The 18,267-nt window shown below is 37.3% G+C and overlaps 1 protein-coding gene across 1 annotated transcript in view; it reads left to right on the top strand.

The window, feature by feature from the left end:
- LOC110019994 (probable L-ascorbate peroxidase 6, chloroplastic) overlaps positions 1-18,267 on the top strand; it is a 26,105-nt gene that overhangs the window by 418 nt on the left and 7,420 nt on the right. The window contains exons 3-8 of the mRNA XM_020717928.1: positions 1-104; positions 6,185-6,305; positions 6,377-6,477; positions 6,574-6,661; positions 12,125-12,192; positions 12,270-12,356. Of these exons, the coding sequence (XP_020573587.1) occupies positions 1-104; positions 6,185-6,305; positions 6,377-6,477; positions 6,574-6,661; positions 12,125-12,192; positions 12,270-12,356 (569 nt within the window). The remainder of the gene's footprint in view (positions 105-6,184; positions 6,306-6,376; positions 6,478-6,573; positions 6,662-12,124; positions 12,193-12,269; positions 12,357-18,267) is intronic.

Here is an 18,267-nt window from a genome sequence, read left to right as displayed (position 1 = left end):
CAGCAGCGGCGGTGAGATCTGCGGCTTCGGATTCAGCGCAGCTTAGGAGCGCGAGGGAAGATATTCGAGAGCTTCTTAAGACAAAGTTTTGCCATCCGATACTGGTAATGTATTTTGAAGCTCTTTGTGCGTTTTGTAGGTGTTTTTTTTTTTTTAACTTTTATTACTGGAAGATGATGCAGAATGAGATTAGTGTATGGGGTATATCACTAGTCCAGATATGTTTTAGTTCTTGGTTTAACTAGAGAGAAGGCTTAGGGTTTATTAATGTGATTAGTTCCAAGGATTGTCACTTTTATTCAGCATAGTGATTTCACTGTGTGATTTTCTAAGCAATGAAATGAGGATGAACTAAAAATCTTGAGGATGATGATAGACAAGAATATGCAGGACATTGAATTTCAGCAGATTATCTTTCCATGATATGGCACAATGAAGGCATATGCTCATACTAATCTAACAGTTTAACACTGCAGGGTATATTGTTCTGTTAATGGCCTTGCATTTTCTTATAAGCCTGATTTTCTTACTGTCTAGGTAGTTTCCCATGTAGTTCAGAGCTTTGGTATTCTTTTTCACCTGTATTGTCAAGTTCAGTACCAAAATGTACCTTGAACGTTGTATTCTGGTGATATGTTGTTCAACATATATAATATTAACCAAATTTGCATTGACCTGATCTTGAACGCTGTTTTATGTTGATAGCTTTGGGATTCTTTTTCACTTGTATTGTCAATTTCAGTACCAAAATTTACCTTGAAGTTGTTTTATGGTGATATGTTAACATATATAATATTAACCAAATTTGGGTTGATCTGGCTATCATAAAAATAAAAGGCGAGAAGTAACTTTGATTGGGTTTTCTGGTGTCGACACTTTGGATGCTTTTCTTCATACTAGTTTGGTTTTCATGTGTTGATTCAATTGACACCTCAGGACAGTTGTTTCTATTTTATTTTCTCTAGTACTTTTGATGTTACAAAGTATTCTACTAGAATGCAAAAATGGCTAAAAAAAAAAAAAAGAATCGTATTTGACTTAATTTTCTAAAGCACAGTAGATTCTGATAATTACAAATTAGGCTCTAGGTTGTCAGTATTTTGGATCCAAAAAATTACATGCAACTCATTGCCTATGTACATGTGAATGTTTGTAGGCCTCAATTATACCAAAGCTCTCCATTATTCATGAATAGCAAATTATAATCGACATTATTTTTAATTTTTTATTTTATTTTTTGTAATATTCTCATATATTTACCACGAAGCTAATAAGGCAAAAATTAAGGTAGTAGAGCTTATAAAAATTTCCAAACTTTGGTATTTGCTATGAAACCAACACACTCTCTTTTTTCTTAGATTCTTTTATCCAAATGGTTTGGATCCAAAGCTTGTTTTTGAAAAGTGGTTATTAGTATGATATAATATCATCCAGTTTTTCTAGGCATCCTTTTGTGTATAACATTGCTTAATGTCACAACCCGACCCGGATCTTAAAATTTTTCAAGACGGGAAAAATGGTATTAATCAAAGTTTTTTTTTTTTCCATTTTCATTTCTATAACTAACATTTAATCATCCAAACATAAATGAAAGAACCACCACAAAAAAAAAAAAAGTTAATGTAGTTAAATTTTCCTTATTTCTAGTCGTGTTTTCTATAAATATATTGTGTTATATTGCTCATATTTTAATCAAAGAATTAAATCTGAAATGTTAGTTTAAAACAATAACAATAACATAATGAAAAAAATACTATGTATGTATCACGAATATCGAAATATGGTAATTCTTTGACGAATTTTAATTTTCTTGGATGAACTGTGCTCACATGTCGAAGTGGCTGAGCTGAGCCCACTTGCCAAAGTAGCCGAACTGAACTCACCTGCTGAAGTGGCCGAATTAAGCCCATCTGCCGAAGTGGTTAAATTAAGCCCACTTTCCAGAATAGCTCAATCATGCTCATCAACTGAAGCGGATGAATTGAGCTCATTGGCTGAAGTGGTTGAACTCGATCCATCAAGAATGATGGCGGGATCAAAGCAACATTAATAGCGGCAACCACGCTATAAAGAAACTCATCAATTCTTCATTAAGTGCACTGCCGAGCAATTAAGACAGAGGCCTTTCATCAAGCCAGCGACAAGGTCAGTACCAACAAAGTCTGACAACCTCTGTTAAAAGTGTCATCAAGCTCCTATGACCCTCATCCCTTGGTGGTATTAGGAATGACATCCTTACTGCTTATCCCTGACAATCCTTGAACTTTGACGATTGTAAATCTCTTTCACATTAAAATTGTCTAAAGATGTCCCATGTATAAAGGGAGGAAGATTGAAGAAGAGACGACTCTTTTTCCAAGTTGGCAAGGATTCTCTCTCAATCTCTCTCTCTCTCTTCCCTTCTTCCTTCTCTATCCCGTCGATTCTCAAGGGACCTCTCCCTTCTGCTCTCGGTGGCAAATAGTGTGGGCCCATATCGGAGAGGCTTAAACTCTACAAAGAAGGAACTTTATTGGAACAATTGAAAAAATCAAGAGGTGTATTTTATCCATCTATCTCTCTTACTTTTTCTATCATCTTTTATACACTCACAGTTCTTTGCCGGGTTGCATGTGTTCATGAATAACATGAGATCCTACCTCCTAACAGGATTCAAAAATGTATGCAGTTAAATTTTAATAAATCAGTATAAACATTTAATAATTTATATTTTTGAATATGATCGCTCAAGGTATTTCAAATATTTATTATGTTATATCATATCATTTTCACCTAAATCTATCAATCAATCTATCTATCTATATATATTTCATCTAAATCTATCAATCAATCTATCTATATATCTATATATGTGTGTGTCTCTCTCTCTATATATATATATATAATTTAATATATAATCATCACAAAAGTATCGTCTAAAATTGTACCAATAAAGGTACTTCAATATTAATATCATTTATCAATTACGTGCACGAATGCCTTATTAGCGTCTCTCAACAAGTATCATAAAGGAGTGAACTTTCATCATAATTAAACATGCACATATAAACAATATATTTATTTCTCACCAATCATATATTATTTCATTTAATTTTATATAATTTATATAGTTTTAAATAATGCGTAGTAATGGTAATTGTTGAAATGTAAAATTATCACAACTATATGACGAATAAAAAAGAGAGTATATAAATCATAATTAAATTTGACAAATTAAGTTGTGGGTACTATTAATTATCAATGCAACTGATTAAGAGGAAAAAAAAAACTACTATAGATCAAAAGTAAGAGTACCCACCTTAATATTCACCATAACTTATTTCTTATGTCGTAACTCCTTTAATTAAACATCTATTATATAAAAATATATGCATCAATAAAATTTTATCACATCACTAATTATGCTAATCAATTATTATTTTCTTATTTCATTATTTTAATTGAAATTATAATCCTTCATCTTTTATTCTAATTAGATTATTATGATTAAATTATAAATCTTTCAATTCTAATTAAAAAAATGTCTAAAATAAAAACAATTGAACGTTTATTTCTTAAAAATATATACTTCAATAAAATTTTATCACATTATTAATTATGCTAATCAATTATTATTAGTTATTATTTTCTTATTTCATTATTTTAATTTAAATTATAATCCTTCATTTTTATTCTAATTATGTTGCTATGATTAAATTATAAATCTTTCAATTCTAATTAATTTTTCTTAGAAATTATTATTATTATTTAAATCTTGATTAACTTTATTTTACTAATAATCATACATTAAAATTATAACTATTTTGGTTTATTTTACAACAACAACAATGAAGCCTTAATTCCACTACGTGGGGTCGGCTACATTAATCTTTTTTCTCCATTGCGTCCTATTTAGTGTCATATTTTTATTTAGTTCTAGTAAATTAAGATCATTTTTAATACAATAAGCCCATGTCTTCCTAGGTCTACCTCTGTCTTTCTTAACACAAGTCAAATCTAAAACATCTACTCTCCTAATTGGATCATCAGATGGTCGACGTTTAATGTGACCAAACCATCTAAGACGACTTTCTATAATTTTGTCCGTCACAGTAGCTACACCAACCCTATCACGGATATATTCATTTCACATTTTGTCTCTAAGTGTAAATCCACTGATCCACCCAATCAATCATTCTCATCTTCGCAACACTTAACTTATTATTATGCTTCTCTTTTAAAGGCCAACATTCAACTCCATATAACATTGCAGGTTTCACCACCGTCTTATAAAATTTTCCTTCTAAGCAGTACTTTTCTATCACACAAAAGACCCGAAGCATTCCTCCACTTCAACCAACCAACTTGAATTCTACTATTAACATCACCATCTATATCACCATCGCTTTGAACAACGGACCCAAGATATCTAAATCGTTCACACCTTTTAATAATTTGATTACCCAAAGTCACACTTCTGTCACTAGAGCTATTACTACTAAAATTACATTCCATGTTTTCAGTTTTAGTTCTACTTAAATGAAGGCCTTTAGACTCCAATGTAGACCTCCATAATTCAAGTTTTTTCCTGGACTTTTTCTCTCGTTTTATCCACGAGAAGGATATCATTAGCAAAAAGCATACACCAGGGTACATCCTCCTGTAGATGTCCAGTAAGACCATCCATAATTAAAGCAAAAAGATATGGGCTTAAAGCCGATCCCTGATGTAATCCAACAGAAATAGGAAAATATTTGGTCAATCCTCCTTTAGTTTGAACACAAGTAACAGCTCATTATTTAACAATATTTTATCAATTTTCTCCCCTCATTATTTAACAATGTTTTTCATCTAAAATCTTTTTAAATGTATTTAATAACATTTAGATTAAATAAACTTAATACATAAAATATAAAATTCACAAGTTTTCCCTTACCCTTAACAACTAGATTTGGTCTTCCCCTTTTTCTCCAATACTTACGCCAAACAATCCTGATCCTTTCTTCTCTTGCGCCGAGACCACAGTCACGTCTTGACTTCAACTTTCCCATGCTATTGTCATCACCCTCGCCTGCTCGACAACTCTTCCTTCTACTTAAATCACAAGCTTTGTCAACCTCATCGAGCCTTGGCGTGTTGTCTCCTCTATTCGTGGATCATGGATGTCGTCGCTGGTGTACGCCATTGCTTTCGGCTTCGATTGATGCACTTGCACTTGTCGATTTTACTACCTCGTATGTGTCGATTTACTCCCCAGGTAAGTCGTTCACACTCGAGCCGGCATCTGATACGAAGCCTCCCGTTCTCGTCTCTACCTCTCATCATATTCCCGACTGCTCGCTTCATCTTTCTCTGTTCGACTCCCTTTTTTTTCTTTTTCTTTTTTTACTAGGAGATGAAATGAGGTGCTGTTCCTTTTCCTGTAACTAATGCTTAAAATTTGAAGTGGAAAAATTTTAATAGCTTTCGGGGAAGGAATTTTTTATATGATAGATTGTTTATGTATTAAGGAATATGGAGGCCATAAAACATTACTCATAAAGTAATCAGTTTTACCAAATATATATTGTTTGATATACTTAGCTTTTTATTCTTATGAGGATTTTAATCAACAAGGTTTATATAATTAACTGCATAAGCTATGACCACCAATTTCCTTGATCACAGTGATCTATGTCAAACAATAGAGAACCTCACTTTTGTTATTTTTTCTATTTTTTTATTGTTTAGTATTATCATCCCAGAACAAGGAAATCCCACCTCTTTTTTGCTGCAAGTATTGCTGCAATGCCATGGTATAAATACCTGAAGTCATTCCTTTTGTGTGTTTGAACTTAAAAGATTCTTGAGATGTTTTTTGGAGCAGGTTATTAGTTCCTTGCGCAAGTTTCATTCAATGTTGTGAATCACATTCAAGTGCGAATAAATTGTTCTCTCTTGCTACAGTACACATTTTTCTTAAAGATCAGCTTGTGTGCTTCTATCAGAGAGGAGTCCTTCAGTTTTTTATTTGGTTACTAGCAGCTATAAAATGATTGTTCATGTTGCTAGTAGGTATGGAGGTGAAAAATGTTTGTTATTTTTTCCTTTAAACTTGTTGAAGTCAAGTATATGCTGTATAGCCATGATTGTTTTATCTATTTTTTGTTAGGTATCACCATGAAACCTGAAAGTCAAGTATTTGGTTTGATATCCATGCTAACAGGTTCGCTTGGGATGGCATGATGCTGGGACATATGACAAGAACATCGAAGAGTGGCCACAAAGGGGTGGAGCTAATGGAAGCTTGAGATTTGATATAGAGCTGAAACATGGAGCTAATGCTGGTAATCTTCTTTTATACTCGATATGTTTTCGCTGAGAGAGAACCTTTTGAGATCTTAGCATGTTTCTCCAGGCCTTGTAAATGCTTTGAAGCTTCTTCAGCCTATCAAGGATAAGTACTCTGGTGTAACGTATGCTGATTTATTTCAGCTAGCTAGTGCCACAGCTATTGAGGTTTTATTTTCTCTCTGTATACTTCCTTCTAGTTTACAATGAAACTTTATGCTTTGGAATATTGTTTTTATCATTTTGGTAATTTTTGTCTCTCAGGAAGCTGGTGGACCCAAAATTTCAATGAAGTATGGAAGAGTTGATGTCACCGGACCTGAGCAATGTCCTGTAGAAGGCAAACTTCCTGGTATGACCTTTTCTTGACCAAACATGTTTGCTTGCTTGAAGATGAAATGATCTTAATGAATGAAAAAACTTGCACAAAAATCATAGTAAAGTTCAGATAATTTTTCTGAATAAATTGATGACATCTCAAGAGAAGAACTTCGAAGAACAACTTAATTCTTCCGTGGTTTAGTTATTGTGCTCAGGCATCTTAAGCTTAGATTCTTCAATTTAGACTAGACTAGTTCCTCATATTTTGGCTGTCTCAGAAGTGCTTCCCAATTCCTACTAGTTCACGACTGAAACTTCTGGATACTGTTCCTTTTCCAATTTAGTTGGATATTTTACCTACTCTTATTGCCACTGAAACCGAGAAGCTCTCTGTGCTACTGGATCCGCCACCAACCAGACTAACATCTTCTCCTTCCACTCTCTGTGTCTACTACACTCGATGTACCAAACCCTCGGGTGAGAATTGTTATAATGCCCGTACTCCTAAGTCCGTTGTCTCGCTGTAGGTCTTGTAATCCACTCTGGCCAACATTCCCGAAACAACACTCCTTCAACCTACGAGAATCACTCATGCTCATTTTCTAAAATTTAAATGGTATCAGAGCCAAGGATCTAACCCTAGTTGCTATCTCCCTCTTCTCGTGAATAGAACTTCTTGCAGGCCTCCCTCCCTTGTAGTTTTCAGTCGCGGGCCTCGCTCCTTTGTAGTTTTCTCTCCTCCTGCAATTGTTTTCAGCTATTGACCCCTTCTTTTCATCACCATAACGTCCACAAACCTCCTTTCTCTGCAGTTTTCAGCAGCTAGCCTCCCTTCTCCTCCCTTCGCCTACAGTTTTTCAGCGGCTGTTTTCCCTACAGGCACTCTCGTCGCTATTTCCCTAAAAATTTCAGCCTGGTGATCCTCCCTGTAGGATTTTCCAAATGCTTGGCTTCCCTCCAGCTGGTTAAATCGCCTTCTAGGACCGTCGTCGGCAGGGCCTACCACCGCTGATCTTCCCTGTAGGATTTTCCGCCCCTGCTCTTCTTCCTGCTGCCGTAATCCTCTATGTTGGGGCTACCCATATATAGGAATCCTTCAACTTAGGCAATATTCATCAAGATTCACCGAGAAGAAAGTCAAAATTTATCATGCTCACACCTGCACTCCTTCAGCCAAACTTTCAACCTTGGCATCCAATAGTACTCGACACACTGTCACGCCGTCACGAGCCAATCACCCCACATGTGTTTTCTGTCACAAATCTTGTCATACCCGTGATAAGTGTTGGAAGCTCCATGAGAAACCAACAAATAAGTCTAGGACCAAATCCTTCGTTGCTAAAGGACTCACTATGACCTCATAATCCACGATTGTGCAACCGACCCCTACGCGAACCATCCAAAATCACCATACTTCATCAAGAGTCAGATGGAACACTTAAGTTGTTTGGATCTAGTCCAAGGTAACATTTCTATGACATTCACTGCTTTTGATTCTAGTAGTTCGTGGATTATTGATTTAGGTGCCACAAACCACATGTTCGAGTGTTCATAAGCCTTCTCAACATATTCTCCGTTCTCCGGGAGAGATGCTATTAAAATTGCCGATGATTTCTGTAGTCCCATTGCAGGCAAATTGTCTGTTGTTCTTACAGTCGTGCTGACTTTGGAATCCGTGTTACACGTTTCTTTGATGAAATATATCTCTTATTGGTCAAGAAGTTGGCATATCACTTTGATTGTGCTGCTCATGCTTCTCTTGTTGTCTGTTTCTGTTAGGATCGTTATTCGGGGAGGAAGATTGTAACTGCTGAACATTTTGCTGGGCTTTACTTCTTACAGGAAAAAGGCATTGACGACAAGGATGCTCAATCTCATAATTGTCATTTTTCTCAGTGTACTGAATGTTCTATTATGCTTTTACATTGTCAGTTGGGTCATCTCAATTTTCACTTTTTAAAATAATTTTATCCCTTGATGTTTATTAATAAAAATTTATCTAGTTTTAAATGTGCGATGTGTCATTTGGCTAAACATCAACGTGTACCATATCCACCCCACCCGTACACTCCTTCCACCTCTTTCTTATTGATTCATAGTGACTCATGAGGACCCTCTCGAACTTTGAGTTACACTAATTAACTGTGCTTCCTTACCTTGATCGATTACCGCACTTCGATGACTTCGGTCTATATATTAAAAGACAAATATGAAGTTGCGGTAACCTTAAAAAATTTCCACTCATTCATTTTAATCCAATTCAAAACTATTATTCAAGTTTTTTGGACCAACAATGAGAATTCTTAGTAAGGACATCATTCATCATAGCTCCTGTACGGATATCCCTCAACAAAATGTGATAGCCGAGTGGAAAAATCGACACTTTCTTCTAGTTGTTCGCTCCATTATGTTTCAATCTAATGTCGTGAAATGTTTTTGGAATGAAACCATCTTTACCGCCACATATCTCATCAATAGAGTTTTTACAACAATCCACGACTTCTGGACCGTTATTTTCTTGATGTCGTGTTTTCCCACTAATTGGTTTTTCTCCATATCAGACCCCAAAATATTTGGATGCACGACCTTTGTTCGGAAAACTACCCCAGCTTGTAGTAAACGTGTTTCCCGTCTAATCAAATGTATCTTCCTCGGATATTCTGCCACTAGAAAAGGTTATCTGTATCTTGATCCTACCACCAACAAATTCTATTTAATTGCCAATATTTTCTTTTTTTGAAACTGTTCCGTACTTCCCTAACACCATTTTGAGTGAGGGAGAGCTGAAATTTCTTGACACAGGTCCTTTTCCAACTTCGTTGGATATTTTACCTACTCCTGCTGCCACTGAATCCGAGGAACCCTCTGTCCAACTGGATCCACCACGAACCAGATCAACCTCTCCTCCATCCACTCTTTGTGTCTACACTCGACGTACCAAATCTTCGGGTGAGACTTATCACAATGCTCCTACTCTTGAGCCCTCTGCCTCGCTTTAGGTCTTGGAATCCTCTCTTGCCGACATTCCCGAAACGACGCTCTTAATTACACTTGACGCTCTCTCAACTATGGGGATCACTCTTGCTCAATTCCCAAAATCTGCTGTTTAGGTTTTCATCTTAAGCTTAGATTCTTCAGTGTTCCATGACTAGTCCCTCAGATTTTGGCTCTGAGAGTCCCTCCCAACTCCTACTGGTTCTCGAAAATTTTTGACTAGATGACCGTCAAATGATCGAAGTCACCCTTGTGGCTTTAGTTGGCCTCACATTAGTCCTGGTGTATGTTTGGTGCATTAAAGGGGACCAAAAATGATCCAGCCCTAAGTGAGCCTTTTCTGATCGAATCGATCAATATAAACTATTGTCTTATGGCCTTGGTACACTCAAGTGTATGTTGGATTAGTCCAAGATTAAGCCATAATACCCAATTTGGCTAAATTTCCAAGTTTATCTCAATGAACCGAAGTCCAAACATTTACTTGACTTGAATTTTTCTTAATTGGTTAATCTAAGTGTCAATTAGATTGCCTATATCATGGAGATTGCGCCCTGTTGCTTGCATTGTCTTCAATTTGACATGTGGCTCATTATATGTCCTTATTTGGCTACTTAATACCTTGAACCGAGTTTGCCCAAACCCAAATCTCAAAGTAGGTTCAGTTTACATTAACCTCTGATGAATTGGGCCAATTAACTCACCCAATCTTGAGGGGTTAGTGGGCTACGACTAATTGCGCATTGTGCTTGATTTGTCTTAAAGTGCATTTTAGCTTGCCAAATGGCTGAATTTATCTTACTAGATTTATGACTTAGGTCTTATGCTTACCTAAACAATCTAAAATCTAGATAAACTTAAATTGAAATAATGCATCCGTCGCCTTTTCTTCTAAAAACAGTGTCGCTTTTCTTCAACCTTTAAACAAATCCGAGCACTGTAGAGGTGATACACTTTGGCTTTCCCTTTGCCTCTTCTAACAAATTAACTCACATGCCCATTCCTAGGCTCTTATACACATGATGTCACCTCAGCCTCCGTTCACTCACAAAGCTATAGCTTGATAAAGTGTGTTATTACCAAGTGAAGCTTTTCATGGCTATAAATATGGCTAGAGGTTCTCCTTTTAAAAAAAAGGAGAATCAGATGACGGAGACATTGAGAGGCTGCTGTAAGGGAGCTGCCACCCTCCCCATGTCTTCTATGATTGTGGGACATTTTTTAAAGCATCCGTGTTCGTCTTCGTGACCATCACAACTTGTATATAACTCAATCTCTCCCGCCTTTAGCTCAGTTTATGCCACACTATGAATGATCCTTAAATGTGCTCTCCATAATTGACTCTAAATTGTCGTGGAGTGCCATCTTAAGCCTTCACACTTGGGTTTGTGATCTTTACTATACACGAAGGAGCCTTTGTGACTCTCCGAGATTCAGGAGATCATCTATCTTCTATGTATCCTTGTTTTAATCCTTCAAACCATGGGAGAGGTTTGTTTGGTCAATTGTCATAAAATGCTTGCCCCATTGGCAACCATTCCCATGGTGATACATGGGATCTCTATGAAGGCTTTGGACAATGCTTTGAGGTTACTTATGCATTTAATGCGTCTCTTTGAGTTTGTCATCGGCCATATAATTGCTATAAACATTGAGACTGAGCATCAGGGGATGAAAATCTTAAGCAACTCTATAAGCTCAATGAAATGTACCAAGGGTAGACGATCTTACTTTACAACTCTTCATCAAGCAATAGTAGTCATTTTTGTCGGAATGTGACTAAACTTGTTGAATCGCTAAGCAGTCAAACCAACCCAAAACTTATGAATCAAACCCTGATTGCTTTGATTCTGCACTGGTTTATGCCATGGGATTAAGGTAGAAGATGACTTGTCATCGTATCATCATAGGATGTTCCTTATGATCTTGCTATTGTGACCAATGATGGCCACTAGATCCGCTCTGATGACTGTGATGAGGCCTAATGAAATAAATCACTGGCACGACCATTGTAATAGAGCAATTTTACATGCATTAATGCCGGTCATTTTGTTCTTTTATATGTAAATACAATGGTGTTTATTCTTATCGTTAATAAACAATCAATGGTCTTGATTTTATCTGGCTTCTTTTAAGTTTTATGCCGTGGCTTTATTTATATTTTATGAACTGTCAATATAAGGAAATATTGGCGTGACAGGAAAAAAAGAGAGAGTTAATTATGTTTTGAGATACAAAACTTGCAAATATTGTAGGACATGGTTTATGGATATTTAGCTGTTTACACCAGCAAGGAAAACTTGGTTTTTTTATTATTATTATTATTTTTTATTTTTTGCATTCAATGATATCTGCAAATGGTGAATGCGCATGCCAACATTTTTTTTTGTTCATGGTTCAGTTTGTAGTGCTTAATTATCTGAGTCATGTGAAACCTGTTTAATTACACTTGTTATTGGGTCTCTCTCAATTGCATATCATTGCTATCTTGTTCATCCAGCTGCTGGGCCACCATCTCCTGCAGATCATTTGCGGGAAGTTTTTTATAGAATGGGATTGAATGACAAGGTATCAACAACTTGTTTACATGGAGCGTAATTTTCTTTTATGAACATTTTTTGAACACGGTGTGATCCATGCTGCAGGAAATAGTAGCATTATCGGGTGCACATACTTTGGGAAGGTCTAGACCTGAGCGTAGTGGTTGGGGTAAACCAGAGACAAAGTATACAGTATGAGACTCATTATGTTTTACATGTTTAAGTGTTTTATTTTTTATTTTTTTTTTGGTGCAAACATATGAATTCACTTATAATCGGCCAGGATAAGTTAAAGTTCTCACTCCCTTGCAGTTATATATTTTTGTGGAAATCTTGAATCTCGATTATTCATAAATTTTTATATTAAAAAAAGCTAACATCTCATTCAACACTGAATAAAAATGAACTGAATATGAGGATTCATAAATCCCACCCAAATAGATGGGATAAGGCTTGTGATGGCTATTTGATGTTAATTGAACATCTCCTAAACATGACATGAGATTGCTTACAGATTTATGGGATATTTAATCCACCTATAGAAAGCTCCTATTTATTCTCTTTTGTATGGAGTGAACATAGAAATCACCTTCAATATATGCGTTGGGTATTATAAAATCATTTGGCAAGTTTATGATTTAGGGTTTGCTTGGTACCGCGACATGGGAGCGTCGCGGCCTCAGGCCGCGAAATTTTTGTCGTTTGGCTGGGCGTCCCGCTCGCGGCGGGCGATTCGAGGCGCCGGCGGCGGGATCGATCCCGCGGCACAGCTTTCTCAAATGGCTTTTTACGCATTACCCCCTCTTCGTTCGTTCGTCTTGCGCTCCTTCGCTCGACTCCGGCACATCTTTCTCAATCAGCAGCTCTGCTCCTTCCCTTTATCGCTCTACAACCAACGCTCCTTGTAGATGTCTCTGTGCTCCGCTGGCGATGTGAGGATGGACACTCTAACTTCAGCTAGCTCCGGCAAGACGCCGGCGGTGGTGACGGTTCCAGTGTGTGGCGGTGCAGTTGTGGATCTTGGCGGCGTAGGGAGGGCTCTGGGACTGGAGCGCTCTACTGTTACACGCAATGGGCACTTCATTAGCCGCTGATATGAGTTTTTTATTCTAGACTTCTGCCCTTTTCTGTCTTCATGCGACCAAATAAGCTTTTGGAGTGTATAGTTTTTTGCAGTTTTCAGACGAAGTTGAAATTTGTTTTTGTTTCTTATCTTCTATAGAGCTGTTGAAATATCTTTTTATTGATTGCAAAGGATTAATGAGGCATGAACTCCATGCTCTCTTTAAATGAGTAATTTTTTATCCTCCAAATAGAACTTGTTAGTTGATGGATCATTTTAGAGTATCACTTCACCCTCAAAATAAAACTTATTAGTTTAATGGTCTGTTTGTGACAGTTTTTTTTTTTCTCATTAACTTATTGAATGCTCGGTTCATTCGTAGCCCTAGGTCACAGTAGCATTCATGCATTTGTGGTAGAAAAATGTTAGTTGGTTCTGTTTGGTCATCTCATTGTTGTTATCATATTGGAGTTTTTTTCTCTTCGATCGCAATCAGGAAAATATGAGCTCAAGGATTTTCGGGACATCCCGACGATTGCTCTGCCACTGTGGCCTCCAAACTTCTCTGCTGACGTCACAACAGTCGCACAAGTACGGGAGAAAATTCTATAACTGCCCATAAAGCATCACAAAACGGCTTCGCTTCTTCCGTTGGACAAACAATTCAGTGGATTCCCTTGACGACGACGATCGAGAGTGGAGAACATCGCTCAAGGAAAGTCTAGCACGGGAGCTGCACCGTCAAAATGTTAAATATAATATAATCATCTTATGAATTGTCATTGTAATTGTTTTAAACTTTTTTTTTACTCTCTTGATACTCGCTGTGTCATGAGATGAATATCTGTAATTGTGGACTGTTTTTATTTGAACTTTTTCCTTAAAAAATATCAAATTTATGGCTTTTGAGATTGACTAAAAATTGCAGAAGTCTATTTTTTACATGTTTAGCTTGTAAAGTGAATTTCTGCTTCTGATGTATCATATATAAGGTTGTCATAGCTATGTTCCAAATAGTTTAACTAAACATGGGAAAAATGATCATTTTTCCAGAAACAACTGTCTCACAGCTGTTTTCACACAGCTGCAACGAACAACCAGTCAGCTTCCTCGCAATAGCTTCCGCACAGCAGCTTCTTGGGGCAACGCAGCTGCAGCTGTACCAAACAGACCCTTAATTCTTGTATTCTAATTAGCTATCTACTCTAAATTGCTTTGCCCTTTACCTTGAACCAACCTAATCATTATTTTTTTCTTGAGTTTTATATATTGTAAAGGGTGTGATCTACTCAAATTCAATGACACTTAGAAAATTTTAATATTGAATCTGTAATTATTCAATTTTCTGGTATGCACAATCGAGCTTAGTCATGTAAAAAAACAACGTATATAAACATTGGAGGCTAAGAATTTCGTTTTGATGCCTATGTTTCTTCATTTGTTGAGTGCACAACATTTTTTGCCAAATTAAAAAGCACTAATTTACAGCGTGTTTGCATTATACACCATTTGTGCTTGCATAAATGGATCAAGGTCGCAGGGCAACTATGATATTGGAAAGGAGAACCATAATCCTAGGACTCCAGAGACCATACTTTTAACTAGCATTGGCTATTACCCTTTCAACAAAAAGAAAAAAAAAGAAAAAAAATCTGGCATTGGATATCATTTGGAACCGAGTAAATGCAAATAAAATAACATATTCTAGGTGCTCATAAGTTGCAATGGGAAACTAATTAGAGTGATTATGATACGCCTCACACCAAAATCAACGAATAAACCACGACGAAACGACAATAGATAAATGAAAGAAACATAAACAAGGGCTGCTCTTACAAAAATCAAAGGAAAACAAGCAAGATACAATGTTGAACTACTTTCAAGAGGTAGATTATACCTAGACTCGCTAGGAACACCACAAGAAAAAAAGAAAACAACAACCACACAAAAAACATATATAGAAGAAAGCAGACCTTAGGTTCTTCCCTTAATAGAATTCCCTCCTAGCATTTTAAAAACTTTCCTTCCTAACCTTCCTCCAAACTCTTCTCTTATTTTCTCCTTCTTGCATTGGTGATTATGGCCCTAGTGGACTCCACTCTTTCTTTTCCTTCTTCTGCGGCTCCCCTTATTCACCCCGCTCCTTCCTATCGCCAAAACCGGCCCGCCTGTGGGACCGATTCCGTAGTTTTCAGCCGATTTAGGGAGGACCGGCTCACATATAGGCGTAACACCTTCTGCGGCTCCCCTTGTTTGCCCCTGTTCCTTTCTGTCGCCAAGAACAACCTGTCTGCGTGCCGGTTCCGCTGTTTTCAGCCGGTTCAGAGAGGACCGACTCACATATAGGCATAAAATTACTCTCCTCCCAAAAAGGCACATTGTCCTGATGGTGGAAGGATGAAAAATGCTTATGGATCACCTCGTACGACTCCCATGTTGCTTCATAGTCTGGTAGCCCATTATGTTTGACCAATACCTTATTTTGCTCCCCTATTCCTCGGTGCACTCCTTCGATTTATAATGGCTCTAAAATCACCTCCAAGTCTTCTGTCAGCTTCGACGGTATTGTAGGTGAGGGTGTATGATCTCCAATCACACGTCTTAGCTCTGACACATGGAAAACCGGGTGTTGTATGGGCGATGGCGGTAACCTCAAATGATAAGCCACTTTTCTGATGCGTGCCATAACCTCATATGGTCCATAGTATTGTGGTGAAAGTTTCTCGTTTCTCTTTTTGGCCAATTTCTTCTACAGCTTCAAGTAGACCATGTCCCCTGGTTCAAATATGCACCTCTTTCTTGCGCTCATTCGTTTTCCTCTTCATGATTTATTGAGCTCTCGGTAAATGCCCTTTGAGCTCTGCTAATATAATATCCTTCTTCTCTAAATACTGATCGACGCTAGAAACTGGTGTGGCGCCATCCTCATAATGTACCAAGTGAGGTAGACTCCGCCCATACAATATCTTGAAAGGGGTGGTTTTTGATGTGGTAAGGTACGACGTGGTATACCAATACTCAGCCAATGCAATCCACTTGGCTCATAGCTTCGCCGTATCAAATATAAAACAACACATGTATATCTCCACACTCCTGTTGACCACCTCTGTCTGTCCATTGGTTTGGGGATGATATGCAATGCTCCTCTTGAGGACTGCCACTTGCAACGAATAGCTTTTTCCAGAAGTGGCTGAGGAACACCTTATCCCTATCCGATACAATCAATTTCTGTGCGCGGTGCAAACAGACCACTTCCTGGATAAACACCACCGCGACTAAGTCCGCAGCGTAGGGATGTCATAAGGGAATGAAATGTGCATGCTTACTTAAACGACTCTCGACCACCAAATCAGCGTGATTCTTTCTGATTGTGGTGACCCCTTAATATAATCCGTCGTCACCTCTTTCCAAACCTTCTCCGATAATGCTAGTGGTTGTAGTAACCCCGTAGTGCTTTGGTCAAGTACTTGTGCCACTGGCACACATCACATCTTGCCACTGCGCATCTCCACCCAATAAAGCTTTGCTGCCATAAGAATGTAGGTTTTTTGCACCTCTGAATGACCCCCGATTGCACAACCATGAAACTATTGTAATATATTGGGAATGTACTCCGACGACTTGGGTAGCACGAATGGCTCGTGGTGGAGCAATTGTTGTCCCCTCAATACATATCTTGGATGTCTGTTCGGATCTTGTAGTGATTCGGCTCTTATCTTCCTTAGTTCGTCATCCCTTTCGCTCTCCTATCCCTAGGCTTCCCAATATAGGATCAATGGTATCGATAGAGCCGTCAATTGGGGTTCCTTCCCCTTTCTCGACAACGCCTCAGCTGTCTTGTTCTCCAATCCTGGTCGGTACTGAATCTTGAAATCATACCCAGTAGCTTGGATAGCCATCTCTGATGTTCCTCAATCACCAAAAGATACTTTAAACTCCTTCGATTTGTCCTGACAAAAAAAATATCATCTCAATAGGTAAGGCCGCAACTTTTGAATGGTTAAGACAATGACCATTAATTCTCATTTATATACTGACTTTAGCCTCGCTCTGGCCGTAAGAACCTTGCTGAAGTAGGCAATCGACCGCTGATCCTGCAGGAACACTATTTCTAATCTGTATTCTGATGCATTTGTGTTCACCATAAATGGTTTACCAAAATTTTGAAGTGTTAATATCGGTACACTAGTCATGACCCTCCTCGGATGTTCAAATGCCTGTGTTGCTTCCCCCAATTAAAAATTTACTTTCTTTAACTGCTCCATCAATGCCATGCTGTCATGCCATATCCTCTCACGAACTTCCGGTAGTAGCTTGTGCGTTCCAAGAATCCTCTTAACTCCTTCAAATTTCTTGGTATGGGCCAATCAACCATAGCCTTGATCTTGGATTGTTCCACTACTATCCCCGTCCTGATCACCACATATTCCAGGTACTTGATCCCACGATGTGAATATAGCTGTGTAAAAATTATATAGTTGATCCCGCTATGCAACAGTGCCAAAAATTTGATGCAATATTTTATGAATTAGAAATTTAAACAATTAATGTTGGGATTCTATGCAAGTATATGTATTGCTATCAAGTAATAAAAGACTTTCTATTTAAGCACAAATATCGATCCCACGGGGAAGGTTTAAATTTGAAACGATAGATTTACTAGGAAATTCATAGAAAGTCAAAAAGAAACTACTGTCACTAATTTTGAATGTTGAGATATTATCAGAACTGAATTATTTAATTAATAACAAAACTGAAATATGGAGTTTAAACAGTAACTACTAAACTATTAAAATATGTTTATGTGATGAAGATTTCTTATGTGATAAAAAACATCTTTCCCACTATAATGAGATTTTGGTAAAATGTGATGAGATAAATGATTTAAATATGTATTGTGCAAAATATGAGCAGTTTTAATTCTCTACTCTGATACAGTGTTATAAAAAATCATTGGTTAATTCCAGGTTTAGTCCCTAAATCTGTAGCTAGGCTAGGAGGATACTGGCTTCCACTGCTCCCACTTCCCTTCATTTGAAA

This window comes from Phalaenopsis equestris, unplaced genomic scaffold (assembly GCF_001263595.1).
Source record: "Phalaenopsis equestris unplaced genomic scaffold, ASM126359v1 Scaffold000090, whole genome shotgun sequence".
Taxonomy (NCBI): domain Eukaryota; kingdom Viridiplantae; phylum Streptophyta; class Magnoliopsida; order Asparagales; family Orchidaceae; genus Phalaenopsis; species Phalaenopsis equestris.
Note: the sequence above shows the minus strand (reverse complement) of the source record. Positions and strands in the feature narration are given on the sequence as shown.